Consider the following 17,686-nt stretch of genomic DNA (forward strand, 5'->3'; position numbering starts at 1 on the left):
ATACAGCACTAACAGAGCTCCCATCCACCCTGGACAGGGGCTGGGATACAGCTCTAACAGAGCTCCCATCCACCCTGGACAGGGGCTGGGATACAGCGCTAACAGAGCTCCCATCCACCCTGGACAGGGGCTGGGATACAGCTCTAACAGAGCTCCCACCCACCCTGGACAGGGGCTGGGATACAGCTCTAACAGAGCTCCCACCCACCCTGGACAGGGGCTGGGATACAGCTCTAACAGAGCTCCCACCCACCCTGGAGGGTGCAGGCCTGGGAGCAGCACCGGGCCAGGCAGCAAAGGATGGGGCAAGGGCCCGGCTGGGGCTGTGCTCAGCTCTGCCTCACACTTAGCAGGTGCTCTGTGGGGATGGGCACACCTCTCCCTCCTGTGCCTTAGCGGAGCTTGGCCTTAAATCAAATCCTTTCTGAAGAACACAGGAGAGGCACTGATTTACTGCTGGGGCACTTTGCACCAGGTTCTCAGAGAGGGAGGGAGATGCACGAAGCTTTCCCTGGCCTTGCAGAGCCCCAGGTCCCAGATCTCCTCCCAGTAAAGCCAGCAGTCATTTCTCCTTTCACTTTCTTTCCTAACCATCATTTATTTCCTTCTGCGTGAGTCTACAGACGGAGGCATCCCTCTCCCTCCCTCTCCACCTCCTTCCCAGCCATGTGACTGAGCACTCCCTGCCCCGAGTGAAACTTTCCAGCCCTCAGGAGAGCCGGGTTCGCTCCGCAGCCGCTCCCCGGGAGAAGCAGCGCCTCTCGCAGCCGCAGCCGTGCTGGCCATGGGGAGGAGTGCACGGCAGCTCATCTCGTTCATCCTCGCCTGCGGTGAGTAACAGCATCATTTCTACCTGAAAAACGGGACATTATGCCGGTTTTGTCGCCTTGCAGTCAGGACAGCACCCAACTTTGAACAGTTTTGTTGCTAGCACTAAGGGTGCTTTCAGTAAAGTCCCACTGCTAAGAAATAACCATAACTGCTGTTAATTGCAGCTGCCATACACTTAGTTTGATGTTTTGCTCTGTATTTTCCCTTGAACTGTGTGGTGGCATAAAGTCTGTGGTGAAGGAGTCAGTTTGAAGCCATGTTAGAAGCAGACTTTTTTGGCTTTGCTTTTCTTAATTAAAAATAATTTCCAGACCTCCAGAACTAACTGAAAATGAGTGACACAAGCAGGAAAGAGAAAAGTAAGGAAGCATTGCTCGAGTCATTAATTTATCAGCACTGCAAGATGCAGTGCAGGATCAGGAAAGGCAGAGGCTTGGAGAAGACAGGCTGGGGCTTCTCTCAATGACAAACCCCATTAGAGTCACCATTTGATCCTTAATGCTGCTCTGGGGAGCCATACACATGAAGGAAATCTCTCAGTGCTTTAAGTCACTGCTCAGCAACTGCAGCAGCACCAAATTTACCTGATGAAGAGGGACAAAATGTGACTTAATCTGTGGAATGGCCAAGGGTTTGAGCTCACTGTTTGGTGTGTTTTGCCATTGGCACTTGGGGATCACACAAGGAACAACCCCCGTCCCCCTTCCAGTCCATGGGCAGGGAAAGTGCCCAGGGACTCCACCACGAGCAGTTCCTGCTGTATCTTATGCCTGCTTCATAGCCAAAGTCTGCTGAAGTAGCCCCAAGACATATAAATGAAAGGGCGAGCAAGATCAGACTGAGGAGCAACACTAATAATTCAGTGGTCAGCAATCACTTTTGACCAGAAAGAACTTGTTTCCTCTGTTCCTTACCCATTTTTGATATTTCGTTTAATAATTTGTTGTGATGGTTCATTAATGTCACAAAGCCAAGTCTTTTTCTGCAGACAGGGAGTGAAACATAATTAGTGCTAAAGGGATAAAGGTCAAATGGGTTGGAGGGAAGCTATGACAGTACTGAAACCTCTCAGAAAATCTTGGTGCTTTTCCAATTCCTCAAACAAACCAAAGCAGCCAAGGCTGGTGAGAGCATTTTCACTGATTATAGGAGCCAGTTCAGGTTTTGTGTCCACTCAGAATCAGTCAACTAAACAGGAGGATTTCTCCTGGCACCAGAAAGCAGAAAAAAAGCCACTGGGCAGTGGAACAGATGAATGTGGTTAGATGAATGGGGGACAAAGATCCTCGGTAAGAGTTTCTATCACATACCCCCAGTACAGGATGGAAATGGCACAGCCAGGCCATGGCACTGAACACTCAGCCAGGCTCCCAGAGAGAAATGTGGCCATGCTAAGGAGCCATGGAAGCCTTCCCAGCCTCAGCTGGAGGGTAGGTCAGTGACCCCAAGGGCCTATCTGCCCCTTCACACAGCAGAGCCACCGAACCACCTCCAGCAGCCGCCCAAACACAGCCAGTGCCAATGGGTGCAGCTGAGAGTGATCCCTGCCCAGCCCTGCGGCCAAATGCCTTTTGGGAAGCCAGTCCAAGCCAGTGGATTTAGCAGTGTGGCCATGCCCCGGCAGAAGCCCCAAAATGCTCGGAGGAAGAGCCTGGTAGTCACCCAGTGAGCAAGAGCCATGGGCCTTTTTAAAGACATTTCTTGCTTTACCCCTCAGGTGACCTTGTCTGGCTGAATAATGAAAAGTAATTAGGTTGAAATGACCTTTTGAGGAGTTTTATTTAAAGGTGGCATTCTAATGTCACTTCAATAATATTTCTTTCTACATCTGTGTTATCTGATCAGTAATCAAAACCAATCTGTAAACTGAAAACTAAGACCTACAGACAATTTAGGACTTGTGTACATTTATATATGGGTTGTTTCACAGTCTTAGAGGGGAAGAAAGAGTGAAAATTGCAACTTCTTCTTTCTTGTTTTCATCATGCTGATAACAATTGGACGCAGGTACCCATAACTGGTGTGAGGCAACTGCTCCGGCTTGCCCCGGACCCCACAGAAGGAGATCAGTCATCTGATCAACAGCTCTGCACCAGCTGTGGTGAAGTGTAGGGGAAAGAGCAAAAATGAACTAAAGTATCATAGGAATTATGCATTTTTAAGTTCATTTTGAGAAAAAAAATCACAATTTTTTTTTTAGATTTTTCAACTGTCTCTAGTTGGCCTTTGATAGCAACACCTAAAGTGGTCAGGTGTGTTCTGTACAGCTCAGAGTGAAACCCAGGCAATTTTAGGAGTCTGGAGTATTTACATCTACATTTCTGCTCTTCTCCAGCATAGCCATTTTTAAAAGAAAATTGTGTTAAGGGTTAAGATCTGTGCATCTGCTCTTGTTCCTTTGATATTTATGTTGAATTTGATTCAAAACCCAGTAAGTCTTATTATTCTTACTTAGATTATATGTATCTGAAAATGGTTAGATTTTGTGAGTTCAGCTATTACTGAAGATCTCTGTTCATGGTGAGTGGCAATAAATAAATGAATACATGGAAGAACTTGTGAGATTTCAGCCGTTTTTGCTCTAAATGTGCCTCTGGTATTAATCTGTCCTAAAATCCTAATCTCAGCCGCCTGCCTGCCATCAACTTTGACATTGATTCATGAGAAATTTCTTTGAAAGAACAAGTGTGCAGTGAACTCAGACATGTTGAGGCATTCTCTGTGGAGTTGTACTTTTTGGGAATATGAGCTGTCTTGGATTTTTGGGTTCCTTCTGTCTCCAAACTGGAGAATATCTCTGTTCTCCCACTAATTTAGGCAGTAAAGCACTTTAACTACACCTATATCTTCATGTACATCAAAGAATTCACATACATCAGTGATTTATTTCTTTAATTCAGCCTTGTCTTTCCAGAGTCTTGTTGCATACTCACTAAGATGCAAGCAGAAGAGTTGCGACATTCAAATATTCTACAATGTACTTTCCAACTTTTTGTTCACTTCTGTATTTGCTTTTAGGAGCGAGATTTTTTTTTTTTTTCACTTCTGCAATGGACACGTTTCTGTAAATGTTGTTAGGTGGAACCATAATTTTGGTGCTGTAACTGTGTTCGGATGTGGTCCAAAATACTCCTGGATGCTGCACCCTGATTTTTTTCTCATTTCTGAAAGCCCATCACTAAGAGGGATGGTCTTTCTTTGGGTTTTTCCAGGAGGAAGAACTTCAGGATTCAAGCTGACATGGCTACAACAAAACCATAAATAAACACTTGGAATTTCCCTGTTCCCAGACTGGTTTCCCAGACTGGTTTCCCAGACTGGTTTTCCAGACTGTTGTGAATCACTTTAAGACCATTGCACTGCCTCGCTTCCTTCACACACACAGACATACCCCTTTCCCTACACTTCGTTATAAGAAACCAACAACCCCTTTGGCTGCTACACCCACTTCATCTTCCTTAGACCTGATAATTTGCTTCCAGCAAATCCACCTGAACTGCCTGCAGGGAATTCTTGTGCTGCCCAGGGATTGTGTAACATCTGGTTCCTCAGTGTGTGGAGAGCTGGGAGCCACTGTGCTCCACTGGGATGGGAATACTCAGAGGTGTGAAACTCGGGGGTGTGGTGCCTAGCTGTGGATAGTCCTACAGGGTGTCTGCTTTCACTCTCCTACCATGACTGGGGCCAAAGGAAGAGTGAAATTGTATCAGTCATTTGATAACAAAACCAGTGCAGGTATTTTGCTTTATTTAGTTTATCAACATAAGAGTGAAATGTGAAGGTTTCAGACTACTGACTTTAGTTTCTTTGCAGCATTTTCCTCCTGCTTTGCTGAAGTGGCCCTGGGGGTCGACCTGTCTCCAGAAACCACATCCTTCCACCAAATGGCCACTTCTGCTCAGCTACTTTATCATTCTTCACGCCATCAAAACACCACAGTTCATTTTAACAGCACAGGCCCTCTTCAGACAACACCCATGAGCCACAGAAGAGCTGAGCAGACAGCTGAACAGCTCCAGGTAACACCAGCTCCGGGCCAGCACACGGCAGCCGGGGCAGGAGCAGGCACCGTGTCCACAACAGCCGCAGACCAGGCCGGCCAGGTCACGACACCGGCAATGCCCTCGGTTACAGCTGCAGGGAAGAACACAACCTCTCCCTCTGTGTACTCCACCAGGCATGGGAGCAGACCACGTGTGAGCACAGGAACCGCAGCAGCGGCCACCAACACCTCCCTGAAGCACGAGACAGCAAGTACCCAGGGCACAGGTGCCACCTCCACCGCTGCAGCCGGCAGCACGCAGGGGGCCCGGCCCAGCACACGGTCACAGAGACAAACAACAGCCACTGGCGGCCCAACAACCACGGCTGTGACCAGCACAGCCACCCATGCAGGGACACAAACAGCCCCCACATCCCCTGGCAGCACAGTGAGACCCCCTCCCACCCCGCAGCCCCCTGCCATCCCCACAGGCACCTACACCCTTTCCGATGGGAATGGCACCTGCGTCAAAGCCGTCATGGGCCTGCAGCTGATGGCTCGAAACACACAACAGGTGAGGTGGAAGCTGAGCTTTGTAGTGACTTTATTCATTGGCTGGAGTTTATTCTTCCTCTTTCCAAGGCATTTTCAGAATTAGCTTCTATGATAAAAGTGAGTGGTTTGCTCCAGGCTAAGGCCCCTCGTGTGCCGCAGCATCCCAGCTGCTGTACTTTGGCCTGTGTGATGATGATGCCAAGGGGACATAAAGGTGCTTTCTTACTACAGTGGTATTTGTGTGGGAGCAATCCTGGGAAAGGAGATCGGCCTGCAGGATTATTTCTGCTTTCAAGAATGGGAAATTAGTTAAAATCTGAACTGACTTCAGGTAAGAGCTTAACATTGTGAATTGCAACGAAAGCAAGAAATTGTCAGTTCACAGACTTGGATTTAGAGATGAGTTGTCCTGATGCTGATGTATGGACATTTTAGGATCATGTGAACTGCCAGGTCCAGAAGAGCTGGTCTTCATTCCTAGAACTGATTGGCTGAGAATGATTCAGCTAAAGATGTCATACAGCCTGAAATGGCAATTGTGCCCTTCAGGCTTAAGTTTTTGTAGTCTCCATTAATACAACACATGGAACTACATCCTCAGGCTCTGAAGTTCTTATGCTTGAGCCACCCCTTTTACAAATACAAATATTCATATTTGATGTCTGAATATTTCTAACATAGGATGAGTGTCTAATGTTGGTAAAGGTAATTTTCATCCCTTGTCCTGGCAGAAGCCAGGCAGGGAGCAGGATTTCCAACCTCACCAGACCATAGTGAGATGTTTATAACAACATAAGGTGATCCCTCTTTGTAAACTACCACTCACACTCACTCACCTGACCCTGCCTGAATCACATCAGTTCACTGAATGAACAGAAACCCAGTATTTTCTGCCAGCTTAATGCATTGAAACAGCTCAGTGATGTGCCAGACAACTGCCAGTGCTGATTTGTGAGTGGGGAGAGACCCTGGCAGGCAGCAGTTCAGCTGCCACCACCACTGGCCTGTTCGTTCAGCCATGCAGAGCCTGTCTGGGGGCAAAAAAAAAAAAAAGGCAAATCTCTGCAAGTTTTAAAGTTATTAAATCTCTTTAAAAATTAAATTTGCTTTTAAATTCCCCCCTCCTCTTCATCAGCAACCCTGCAATGTCTCTTCTCTCTACAGGAACAGATGGAATATTTGACTGTTAACCCCAATGCAACAAAGATATCTGGAAGCTGTGGGATGGTGCAGTCTGAGCTGAATTTAACTTTCAGTGGAGGATTTGTAAACATCACCTTTGAAAAGGTAATTGTTGCATTTAGAGGGAAGGAATGTTTAGGACTGGAAAGCAGGAATTTAGGCTGCCTTTGATCCAGCTTGAGCTGTGGGAAAAGGCATTTTATCTATCTCTGTGCTTGTTTTCCATCTGTATATAAGGCATAGTTAGTCCTGTTCTTCTCAAAGGGCTAGAACCATAGAACCATGGTTTAATTAATTCAGGTTGGAAAATACCTCTGGAGGCTGCCTGGTGCAATGTCGTGCCCACAGTACAACTGAATTCAGTGTTAGATCAGGTCTGTTTGAACTTTCAATTTGGAACTGAAGGGTAAGCACAGTATTCTGCCATCCTCTGACAGAAAGTGCCAGAGAGCAGTGTTAAAGCTGCCCATCAAGGAACAGAAAGTCTAGGGTTAGCCAAGCAAAATCTGAGTCTGCTTTTTACATAGGTAAAAGTCTCATGGGAGGGAAGGTCAGGCCTGCTGTTGGCATTGGAGTGGTGCAGAGGGAAGGGTTTGGGCCTGGAGTCCCTGCACAGGAACAAGGTGTGCTGGGAGCTCTGACTCACGCTGTCAAGTTGCTCTCAGCCATTTGCTTCCCCTAAAAGCCAGCTGGGGTTATCAAATGCAAAGGACAGCCTGTGCAGTTTTAAGTGCCCAGGAGCCATGACACATCCACAGCTGAAGGAGTCTAATTTCATCTAATTTCTCAGTGGAGAATTCCAAACAAGTGAACTGCAACAACAAAAGTGTGTAGGTAAGTGGCCTTAAAATACACCACACCGGGGAGACCTAAAACACACACAGAAACTTGGGCAAGATGAGATCGATCTCCTGCTTACACAGTGGAAAACTGAGCTTTGTTTTTGACATTGTATCTATTAATTCCATGTTCCCCACTGGGCCCACATCACATGTAGGTGTGGCTTTAACACAAGCTACCGAGAGTGCTGCAGCTTTTTTAAGCACAGGAGAAAATCAAAAAATCCCTGAGTGCAGCCATCCTCTTGCTAACTCAGGCATTTGCACATTTTGGGAGGCAGCACTATTTACCTGAAAGCTGTAAGGGCAGGGTGATGATACCAGCAGAGGTAAAACACAACTAACTGTGTATAAAGTGATTATTGGAAGGAAGGAATGGGCAGGAAGATGGCACGGGTTGGATCCCATCAAACTCTGGCAAGTGTAATGTGCATCAAGGCCAGGGCTGAAAGCTACATCTGGCCATCACTGCTGATCTGTGTCCTTCAATTAATCAAGCTAAAGTGTCAGTCTTGCAGCCTGGTTCCAAGCTGAAATTAGAGACAATTAAGAAAAGTACAAATGGTTAATCAGTCATTTTCATAGAAAGCCCAAGAGGGAATGGCGAATTATACCCCATATTTGTCATTCATTCTTGAACAGAGAAAATATTTTGATTAATACTCATCTTTACTTTAGCTTATGGCAAAAAGTTTTCTAAGAGCTACAGAGTAAAAGTAAGGTAAAAAATGAAGGAGCTCTTTCAAAACAAAGGATCAGTTCAGACTCTGAGTGTTTGCTTTAAATGTGTGCTTCCCGCAACAAGAGGAGCATTTTTGGTATTACAAGAATCCTTAGAGAAAGGCTGGGCATTCGAGTACCCACAAAAGCCCCAGGTTGCTAAGGAGAGTGATGTGAACCTTTAGGAGGTGCTTGACTTGTCTTGCCCTGAAAAAGGTGGTTTTTGGCACAGCATTAGACAATTCACCCTCCACTTAAAGATAAGCCTCAAGAGCATAGCAGGGCTCAGCTTGGACTGCTTTGAAATTGAAGTTAATAAGAAAACAGTTTGCTGCTGGCTTTTTGTGTTTGGTCTCTGCAGCTTCTGTCGGTGCTTTGAAGCAGGAGTGCTCCAGCAGTGGCACTCGTGGCTGTCCCTGGTGGGAGAGGAGCTGGCTTGGGCCCCGGGGCTGGGGTGGCAGAGGAGAGGGTCTGGCTCAGTGCTCACCACTGCAGCGGCCTCTGTGAAGGGCTTGAAAAAAGGAAGTTGTGTAACCAACCCACAAGATGTGAAGTAGGGGTAGGTGCTTTCCACAAGCAAAGTTTTTAACTGTGCCCAAACAGAACAAAGCACTGCCGCCCAAAAATGGTTAGATTTATGTATTTAAGTTGGAATGATGCTGTGAAACTCTTCTCTGGTGTATTTCTTTCTTCCATTTTCCCACTCCATCCTGCATGTGCACAGGAGACATTCATGTCTACTGCCATTTATCCACCAGCTGCACTCACCAGTCCCTGTATGCTCACAGCAGGAATTAAACTGGGTAGCAGGGCTGCTGCATGAGGCATCACATTTTATTCCAACACTGCTACCAGGGGGAAGTTCCCAGGGCTGGCTCTCTCCAGGGGAGGGCAGTGTCCAGGTTGCACCAGGGTTTCAGGGCACGTGTGACCTGGCTGGAAATTCAGTTCTGTGCTGTTGTACCAGGTGTTTTCCGTGTCAGCAGTCTTCCTACTTTTGGTTATCACAAGTATCTCACGAGTGCCCAGCTTGAGCAGTTTGTGTAAAATGACACCTGCATGGTCCTGTTTCACTGAACTGAGGAGAAATGATGATGCAGCAGAGATTCAGAAAAGAAAAATATATCGAAGAGAGTTGATTCTTGGGTCTCAAAGGTGATGCTTTACAAAGTGCTTGTTTGGAAAATTCTTTATGACCATTTTGCTGAGGTGAGCTGTGTTTCTTTCCCCTGAAAATATGAGTATGTATTAGGAATAAAGATATGTCTTCTTTTGCAGCAAGCTCCAAGTTACTCAGTCACTAAAATTGAGAGCAGAATACAGTTATCTTCTGAAGGTCAGTGATTTTACCCAGTCTTAATTTCATATCAAACTCTTCTGGATGTGGGATAAGCTTTCATATCTTTAAAACACTGGATTTTGCAACTATGTGTTTTATCAAGCTTTCAAATGTGTCATTCACCTAAATCTTACAGAATAAAAATGAAGGAGAAGGGATCTGGCTTAGTTACGTCACTGTTATTACATTTTCTTTTTGATCCCAAAAGCTTTCCCTGCCCCACTCTTTCCAAATAGAGATTACTTAAAACCTTGCCTGCTCCTGTGAGAATTCTAACCCACTTGTGCAGACTCAATTTGTTAAAATGTGATTCCAAGAATCATCTGAAATTTTAGCCACTTTTTCAGACCTAAGCTCAGCTGAGTTGCCCATTAATACTTAAAGCACTCATTTAAACATGTTAGAAAAATAAGTAAGAGTTTATGGAGAAAATGCTCATGCTTTAGTCACCTCTGGGACCATTTTACCTCAGAAAGATGTTGGTTCCAGTGGAGTCAGTGTGGATTCTCATCTGTCTCTCTCTGGCTTCCAGGTATGCTTTACTATGCAGCCCTAAATAAGAAGCTGTTCACAACAAAGCTGGGGAATTCCTTTAAGTGTGCCAGCACACAAACCTTCACCTTGGAGAGGAACTTCCAGATCCTCTTTGTTCACATGCAGCTGCAGGCGTTTGACATTGTGGGTAACCAGTTTGGAAAAGGTGAGTAGAAGGATACTTTTCCAGCCTTCCCAGATCTACATGTCAGCACTCTGGTGGCCTGGTGGATGTAATCTGCTAAACTCTGCCCATACACATCACACTGCTGTTTTCTCAACCATTCCTGAGTCATTTCCAGCACAGTGTGAATACCTATGGAGGTTGGAAAAATATCTTTGCCCCTTTCATTCAGTACCTTCTCATCTTCTCATTAAAAATGTTCAACTCTACAGCCACAATTTTCTTCTTCATCCATTTTCTCCCCAAACAAGCAGAGGTGTGTTCACCACCAGTGCACTGCTCAAACCCCAATGTGCAAAGTTCATTTCCAGGTCGCTGTTCTCAATATAGCCAGATTTTAGCTATTTTTAAGGGCTCCCAGTACTCACATTGTCCCACGGCTGCAGCAGCAAAACTGCCAGCTCATAAGGGATATTTGTGAATGCAGGATGATGTTTTCAGAGGAGCTGTGTCTAGACATGATGAAATGTGCTCCTGAGGAGGAGCACAACTGGCCCACTCCCAGCTTCAGAATTAAACATGATGCTCATCTCTTCAGTTTGTCTTTTCTTGGACAGGAAAACCACAAAGAGGCAATCAGGTATCTCAGTAAAAGACAAAGGGATACTCAGTGGGAGCTCGTGGTCTCTTTCAAGTTGTCCATCTTCTCATTTTCTGGCTTCCTTTAGGGTATTTCCATACAATAACTCAGGTGCACAGAGGGGCTTACCAGCTTTCCAGCCCTTCAGATGCAGCAATAAAACATTCTCTCTTCTGCCACTTGCCTTTCTGCATGCTTATAAAATATTGCCCCTGTGTTCCTCTTTTTACTTTAGGTCTGTCTTTTGATTCAGTTTGGCTCTGTTTGACCAGTTCTTCTGTTAGGTCTCCATTTTCTTTACTTTATCCATTCTAAAAGGAATATAATGGGAAACAACATTTGGAGCTTTCTTAAGACATGGTCCTTCTCCACACTGAGAATTCTATCTGTGCTCTCATTCTCATGAAATATTTTCATGGGATAAAACTGAGCTGGAAGAACTCATGCGATTCCATCTGGTCCCCGCATTTCCATTCAAATGTATACCACAAATGATCTTAATTAAGGGATTAGGTATGGCCTCACCTCTAGGAGAGACTTCCCTGAGAAAGATGCTCTCTGTTTCTCCCTCTCTCCCTCCCTCCCTCCAAGTCAGACTAATCTCTGCTAGTCAATACCATATACAAATTTAAATTAGTTTTGCTCTTAATCAGAGAGCTGATAAGGCAGATCCCACCTGTGAAATAATTCCCCTGTGGCTATAAAACACTCTTGAAACCGCTGTGTGTTGGCTGCATATGCAGACTCTGAAAGAGAAAATCCCCAGTCAAGGAATGACTAAACATATCACCAGCCTCCTCCTCTTGGGTGTCTCAAGACTGATGGTTTCACTTCTGTTGCTCCTGATTTGCTTACCCTTAAATGGGGAAGAAAAAGAAAACATTAATGGTCACTGGTTTCAAGTTCCTTACAATATTGTACAGATTATAGCAGTGTTATATCAATTGCTTGATCTTTTTGAGTCTGGAAATCTGTAAAAGGGCCTTCTGTACTTCAGTGTATCAGGAACAATTCCTAGAGTTCATAGAGTTCTTTCCTTCATTCCCAATGTTTCATCAAAGCAAAATGGCTAATTCAAACATCTCTGGCTTTTACAACACTTAGATGCAAGTACTTTTCAGCTCATTTAACAGCAGGTTACATTAACCAGACAGAGCTTTTAAAAGGCATCCTCTAATAAAATGCTCGTTCCTTTGGCTTTGCGGCATTGCATCACCATCTGGATTAAAGCAGAAGAGGATCAGACTTTGGGAAGAGCCATGTGGAGGCTCTGGAGCTGTAACATGATGTCATGGACTCCACATGTTCCCTGGGCTCATTGCCACTGACAGTATAAATTCCCATGGGGAAAAGCCCAAGCCAAGCTCCAGCCTGTGCCAGCAGAGTCATGGAATAATTGTTTTTATCTCAGAGCGCTGTTGAAACCTGCCTTGGAACAATCACAGGGAGTGAGGGGGCACAGGGTGTCGGATCTCCCTCATACCCTGCCTATAAACTGAATTTGCTGATGAGCTGGGATACACTGTGGGGTTTAGATGACCATGCTGCCCTGCTCAGAGAACAGTTTGCTCTGCAGGTGCCACTCTGAGCAGCATGACAGAGGTCTGGCTTTCCCCGGAGCCTGAGGAGGGACCATTCCTGTAGATCTGATGGAATATGTAGGTCTGATCCAATTCTGGGACATCACATTTGTGGTCATTCCCAGATATTGCCTTCACTCCCAGGACTACACTTGTATTTTGAATTTGAGGCTGATCCTGCCATTGTTATTGGGTAAATTTTCCATTTCTGTCAGTAGCACACATGGTGCAGTCTCTCCATAGGAAATCTGCCAATTTAACTCAGTCTAGAAGTTCACTTTAAAGTAGTAAATTTCTGTTTAATCAGAGGATGATTTGAATATTCATTTGGGTAAGAACTGGCTGAGGGAGCTAGGATTTGCCCTCTCTGTAGCTAAGAGGTATGTTTGGAGTGATATCTTTGGATGATCCTTCAAAGATATGATTTGTGTCTGATATCATCATATGTACAACAAAATTGCAAAGGTATTGCTAAAGCAACTCCCTGGACTATGTCCAAGGTTTCTGCCTTCCTAATCTCTGAATGTTCTAAGTTAGCCACCATTATCCACAAATATTCTGAATTAAACAGAGAGAACAATTAAAATTTGATTTTTCTTAGAAAACACTGACTTAACAAGGATCCCTTCTGCACTAATCATGTGCTGGACTATGGGCTTTTGTCTCTGGCCTGATCCTCTTCACTGGGAAGAAGCAATCAGATGTCACACAGGAGCAGTTTTTGACCATGCAGGATGTGTCTTTCTCTTTATTTTAAGACTGGCACTTTGTATTGTGATGCTCCCCATCTGCTTTTGGGAAGAAAGTCCTTGCTTTGCCCCTGTGTGTGTACTGAGTGGTGAAACAATTCCTGCAGATATGAGGGAGAAGAGCCACTCTCTAGGGAAGCACAGAGCTACTACAGAAGGGGTGAGGATGGTTTTCTTGAGATAAGGCTTACCACAGATAAAAAGTGTAGTAAGTATAGCTCAGGAAAAAGAAAGAAAAAACCAAAAGAAAGCAAGGTTCTTGAGAACTGGCTTGTATTTGCAAACTTTTCTGGACTATATATGTACAGTTTAGGAGTATAGTGTTCTGCTATAACATTTTCTGATCTCCTTTTCATTTCAGAAGAAGAATGTTTTCTGGATAGAAACAGCAAAGTAGCTCCCATTGCAGTGTGCCTGAGTATCCTGGGATTGTTTGTCATTGTGTTTGCCACCTTCCTGATCTCCAGGAGGAAACCACATAGAGGATATGAACGCATCTGAGGTGCCCTTGTTCTTCCAAATGTATGTGACAAGCAGAGAAATCACAGGAGTTTTTGCTTCTGCCTGGCAATTTCCCTGCCCTGGAACCACATTTTAAAGTGAGATGACACCATGTGTTTACAGCTAATGAATGTTTCTGGAAGGAGTTTCTTTAAGGTGGGAAGGAGAAAACTCACACCTTCTACTTTAGGCTATTCTTAGCATCTAATTTAGATGTAGTCCAAAATGAGGAGCCTAAATTCTCTGTTATCAACAAAGGAGTTCATTCAGATCACCTAAGCCAGATTCCTAAAAATAGCTTAAAGGAAACAGTATCACTATCCCCCAGAAAATCCATCAGGTTTGTTAATCATGGTGATGGTGGTTAGATTTATCAAAAGATGTAAGTCTGACCTTCAGGTGAATAAATCAGAGGCCCACAGCTACAGAGAACCCTGCTAAGTGAGGGGAAGTGTCAGTGTGATTCTACTCACAAGCAACTTCTCACCAGTCCTACAACACAGTTACCTTTCCTAAGTGCCTGGGATTCTCCTGCTAAGCCCTTTGCAAAGTCACAGTGGTAACTGTGACTCTTGGAATCACTCTCCTGGAGCTTAATATGTTCCTGGTCTTGTGAGAGCTCAGGAATCCCCCACGTGCTGTTCAGACATGGACCTGTCACAGTGACCACACTGAGCACAGGAAATGTGCTCTACTGTGGCAGCAGGGTGGTCTCTTAATCCAGGAAGATGCCACACTCACTGGAAATGCCTGGGATTAAGTGACCTCCACTGGAGCACCTGCACGAGGTCCATGAGAAATGGAAATCCACTGATGCTGTATGGTCAAGGCTTCTGTGGGAAATAAAAGCTTGCACAGGCCTTGCCCAAAAGTGAGTGTTCTGCAATGTGCTTACAGCTGAGCAGCTGGATTTTTATATGGAAATAATTTGGAGTTGCTTTAAAGCAGTGATACACTCTGTAGTTATTTCCTGCTAAACCAATGATGAAGGCATGAGAATAATAATTGCTTTTGAGATTTAAGTCTGGCTCATGTTCTTTGTTGTAACAAGGAAAAGCTCCTTGTCACAAAAGATTTACATGTGCAGAAATGTACACATACACATGCACATGCCTCACAACCTGCTCACTGAAGCAAATGACATCAAGATGGCAAGAAATTATGTACAGAAACATTTGCAAAAGAGAAAATAATATTCAATAAGAGCACACTTCCTCCAAGGAGTTAGGCTAATGGCTTAAATTTTACTAATAACAGTTTGTGGAATGGCACTCATTAAACAAAAGAAAGGCTGAAGTCATATGGAAAAATGCCTTGACAGTTTAATCTGTATCTAAACAAAATACAAATGCTGGGAACTAATTTAATTTCTATGAATAATGGCCAAATCCTGCACAGTTATTAATGGTGCTGGAACCTCACTTGATTTTCACTGAATAAAATTGATGGTTATGTCTTGTCAGATATTTTCTTAAGTATTTTAAAAACGGTTTTGATATTTTACTAGTATTTCACCATTGCAAGTTTACTTATTTAAATGAAGAAAGAAAATAAATTCTTCCATGCTATGAATTAATTAGAGATGTTGGTCTGTGTGGAGCAGGAAACATGGCTGTACTGCTCTATAATCAGTATAATGTGTAGCTGTGGAAGTAATTAACATTCTCTAGAAATGTTCTCTTTGAGTCTGAATGAACCAATAAAGAAGAAAGATAAAGACAATTTTGAAGCACTTTTACACTTGGAGAAACATCAGAACCAGCTGTGAGCACAGAACTTTTGCTTTATGTTAATATTCAGTCTTTTAAAAAAGTCTGATATCACTATAAGGACAGAAAAGAGTTACTAATGTCTATTAATTCTGTGGTAAATATTGTGAGATGTGGCATTTTTACTAGTCATGCACGAATAATGTTCTTCCCCATAGTTTTTTTTCTTTCTACAGTGAATCAACCTGTTGGTATTGAACAATGTTTGGATTCAGTTTTACATGATTTGTTCTTATGCTTTTTCTTGCTATTTTTTGTTTGCTATTTTTATGAAGCTGCATTCTGCCATTTGTACACGAATGATGCTCTGGGCTCGCTCTAACTGGCACACGTGAAGTGCACGTGGTGCAAACCAATGAAACAATTGGATGCTCCCAGGAAATGCTGCCAACATGCAGCAAAATTAATCCAATGGAGTTAGTGCTTTATAGCAGTAGAGTGTTCATTGGAGAAATCCTTACTGCATCAGGAGATCCCAGCCTTGAAGTGCAACCTTCCAGCCAGCTGTGGCCCGGCCTGCATCCCGTTACCTCCATCCCTGATCCCAAAACCCAACCAGCCTGCAGCAGGAATGCATGTCAGCACAGCAGGGAGTGTTGCCTCTCCAAATCTAATGCTGAATTAGAATCAGACAGCTCAGCTGCTCCCTGAGCTGCCATGTGCAGTTCTAAAAGCTGATGCCTGTGTTTGCTTTCTGCCAGAATTTAGGAATATATTTAGCTGGTACTTTTTTATCTGGTGGAACGGCTTTGAGGTCTCCCTCCCACTGGGAAGACTCTGTAGGGGTAATTAGTCTCGGTATTGCCAGACTTGCTCATTTAAACATCTTGTCTGAGGAAATGTTTTGAGCAAAAAGTCCCTAAAAGAACACCATACAAAAGGAGGATATTTGGTAAACACACTAGGTGGGCCATAATGGCCGTACCATGGAGCAGCAGGGCAGTTTTGTCTGCTGGGGGAGGAGACAAGGCTGCAGCTGGGTCCCAAAGAGACTCAGCAGCCCCAGCTCACTTCTTCCCCAGCTGCAGACCCAGACCAACCCAGCCCTGAACCAGAAGATGCTGATCAGGGTGATCTGGTGCACTGATGTCATGGTGCTCTGACGATGTGATGCATCCACCAGGGAATCAAAGCTTAACTTCTGTGCAAGCATGTGCTGGTCAGGAGGCTGTGGGGCCATCACAGGGACTAGGAGGTGAGCACATCCCTACATGCCCATGTCCCCACATCCCTATGGCTCCCTGGTGCCCTGCTGCAGCTCCCATGCCAGACAATCCCCCATGGTCTCTCGCACACCCAAGAAAGAATGAGGGCATCCCAGAAGCATGATGATGTCACACTTAGACAAGTCACTGAGGAGTTTAAAAAACGAGGTTTAATTTCTTTCAGTCCTTTTTGTTCTCTCATGGACAAGTGCAAATTAAGAAACAGCTGTTAATTCAGTTGAAAGAGGAAGGGAGATTAGATTGGCATCTTGAGTATCTGAACATGGCTTGGTTGATCACTTCTAGCTTGCTATAATGTTTGGCTGCTAAAAATAACTTGCTATGAGAAGTAAGATATGCTCTTTATTTTTCTATTGTTGGTGTTTTCATAATAAAGGCTGTATTTAACCATTAGAGTGTGCATTGCTGTGCAGTGATTTTACCTCTGAAATGGCTGAGTGAGTCTCACATGTTGTGCTCTTCATGAAGCAAAGGTTGTTAGATGGACTGCAAGAAAGCAGAAGACGTGGTAAAGATGGGGGAGAAAAAACAATCTCTGGTGCTGGCAGTTGATTGAGGAACTTCACTGTTGGAGAAATTCCAGTGAGCGCAGCAGAGAGGCCATAACTTCTCCCAGGGATAAAATACCAGAATTATGCTTCACTTAATTTCTGGTGTCACTGCACATCCCTGTATGATGGATCACTTAATGTTACAAGGTGAAAACTTTGCAAGTCCCTTGATTTGTCCTTCAGAAGAAAAGCAAGGCTGTCTGGAGAGCAGGGGCAGATTCCTCTGCTCTTTGGCACTTGCTTGGCCTGATACAATGCTAAATTTGGTGGCAGTTTTGCACCTATTTAGTGGGCAAAGTTCATCACTTGTTCATGTTTTAGAAGCTGGGCTCCTAAATAGACACCTGTATGTGTGAGATAGACCCTCAAAAGCAGCTGGTGTTTCAAAATTCTCTCTTGGCAAGGTTTAATACCAGATGGAAGAACAGTCCAGTATTTTACTTAAAGGCAAAAAGTCCCCATCTCTGACTCACACCCTGGACTGTCCCAGAGGCACAAAAGTTTGGAATTAATTGAAGAAACTTTTGTATCAGAATATTTAGAAAAGAAAAGGGAGGTGTATTT

At 44.3% G+C, this 17,686-nt stretch overlaps 1 protein-coding gene across 1 annotated transcript; it reads left to right on the forward strand.

Annotated features, from left to right (window-relative positions):
• Window positions 1–357: 357 nt before the first annotated feature.
• LAMP3 (lysosomal associated membrane protein 3) lies at window positions 358–16,964 on the forward strand. The gene is made up of 6 exons (XM_058844396.1): window positions 358–830; window positions 4,645–5,387; window positions 6,533–6,655; window positions 9,388–9,445; window positions 9,981–10,148; window positions 13,437–16,964. Exons 1-6 carry the CDS (start codon window positions 785–787, stop codon window positions 13,574–13,576), a joined length of 1,278 nt encoding a protein of 425 aa, XP_058700379.1. The 5' UTR covers window positions 358–784; the 3' UTR covers window positions 13,577–16,964.
• Window positions 16,965–17,686: the final 722 nt, after the last annotated feature.

The sequence above is a fragment of the Poecile atricapillus genome, chromosome 8, assembly GCF_030490865.1.
Source record: "Poecile atricapillus isolate bPoeAtr1 chromosome 8, bPoeAtr1.hap1, whole genome shotgun sequence".
NCBI classification, from domain to species: domain Eukaryota; kingdom Metazoa; phylum Chordata; class Aves; order Passeriformes; family Paridae; genus Poecile; species Poecile atricapillus.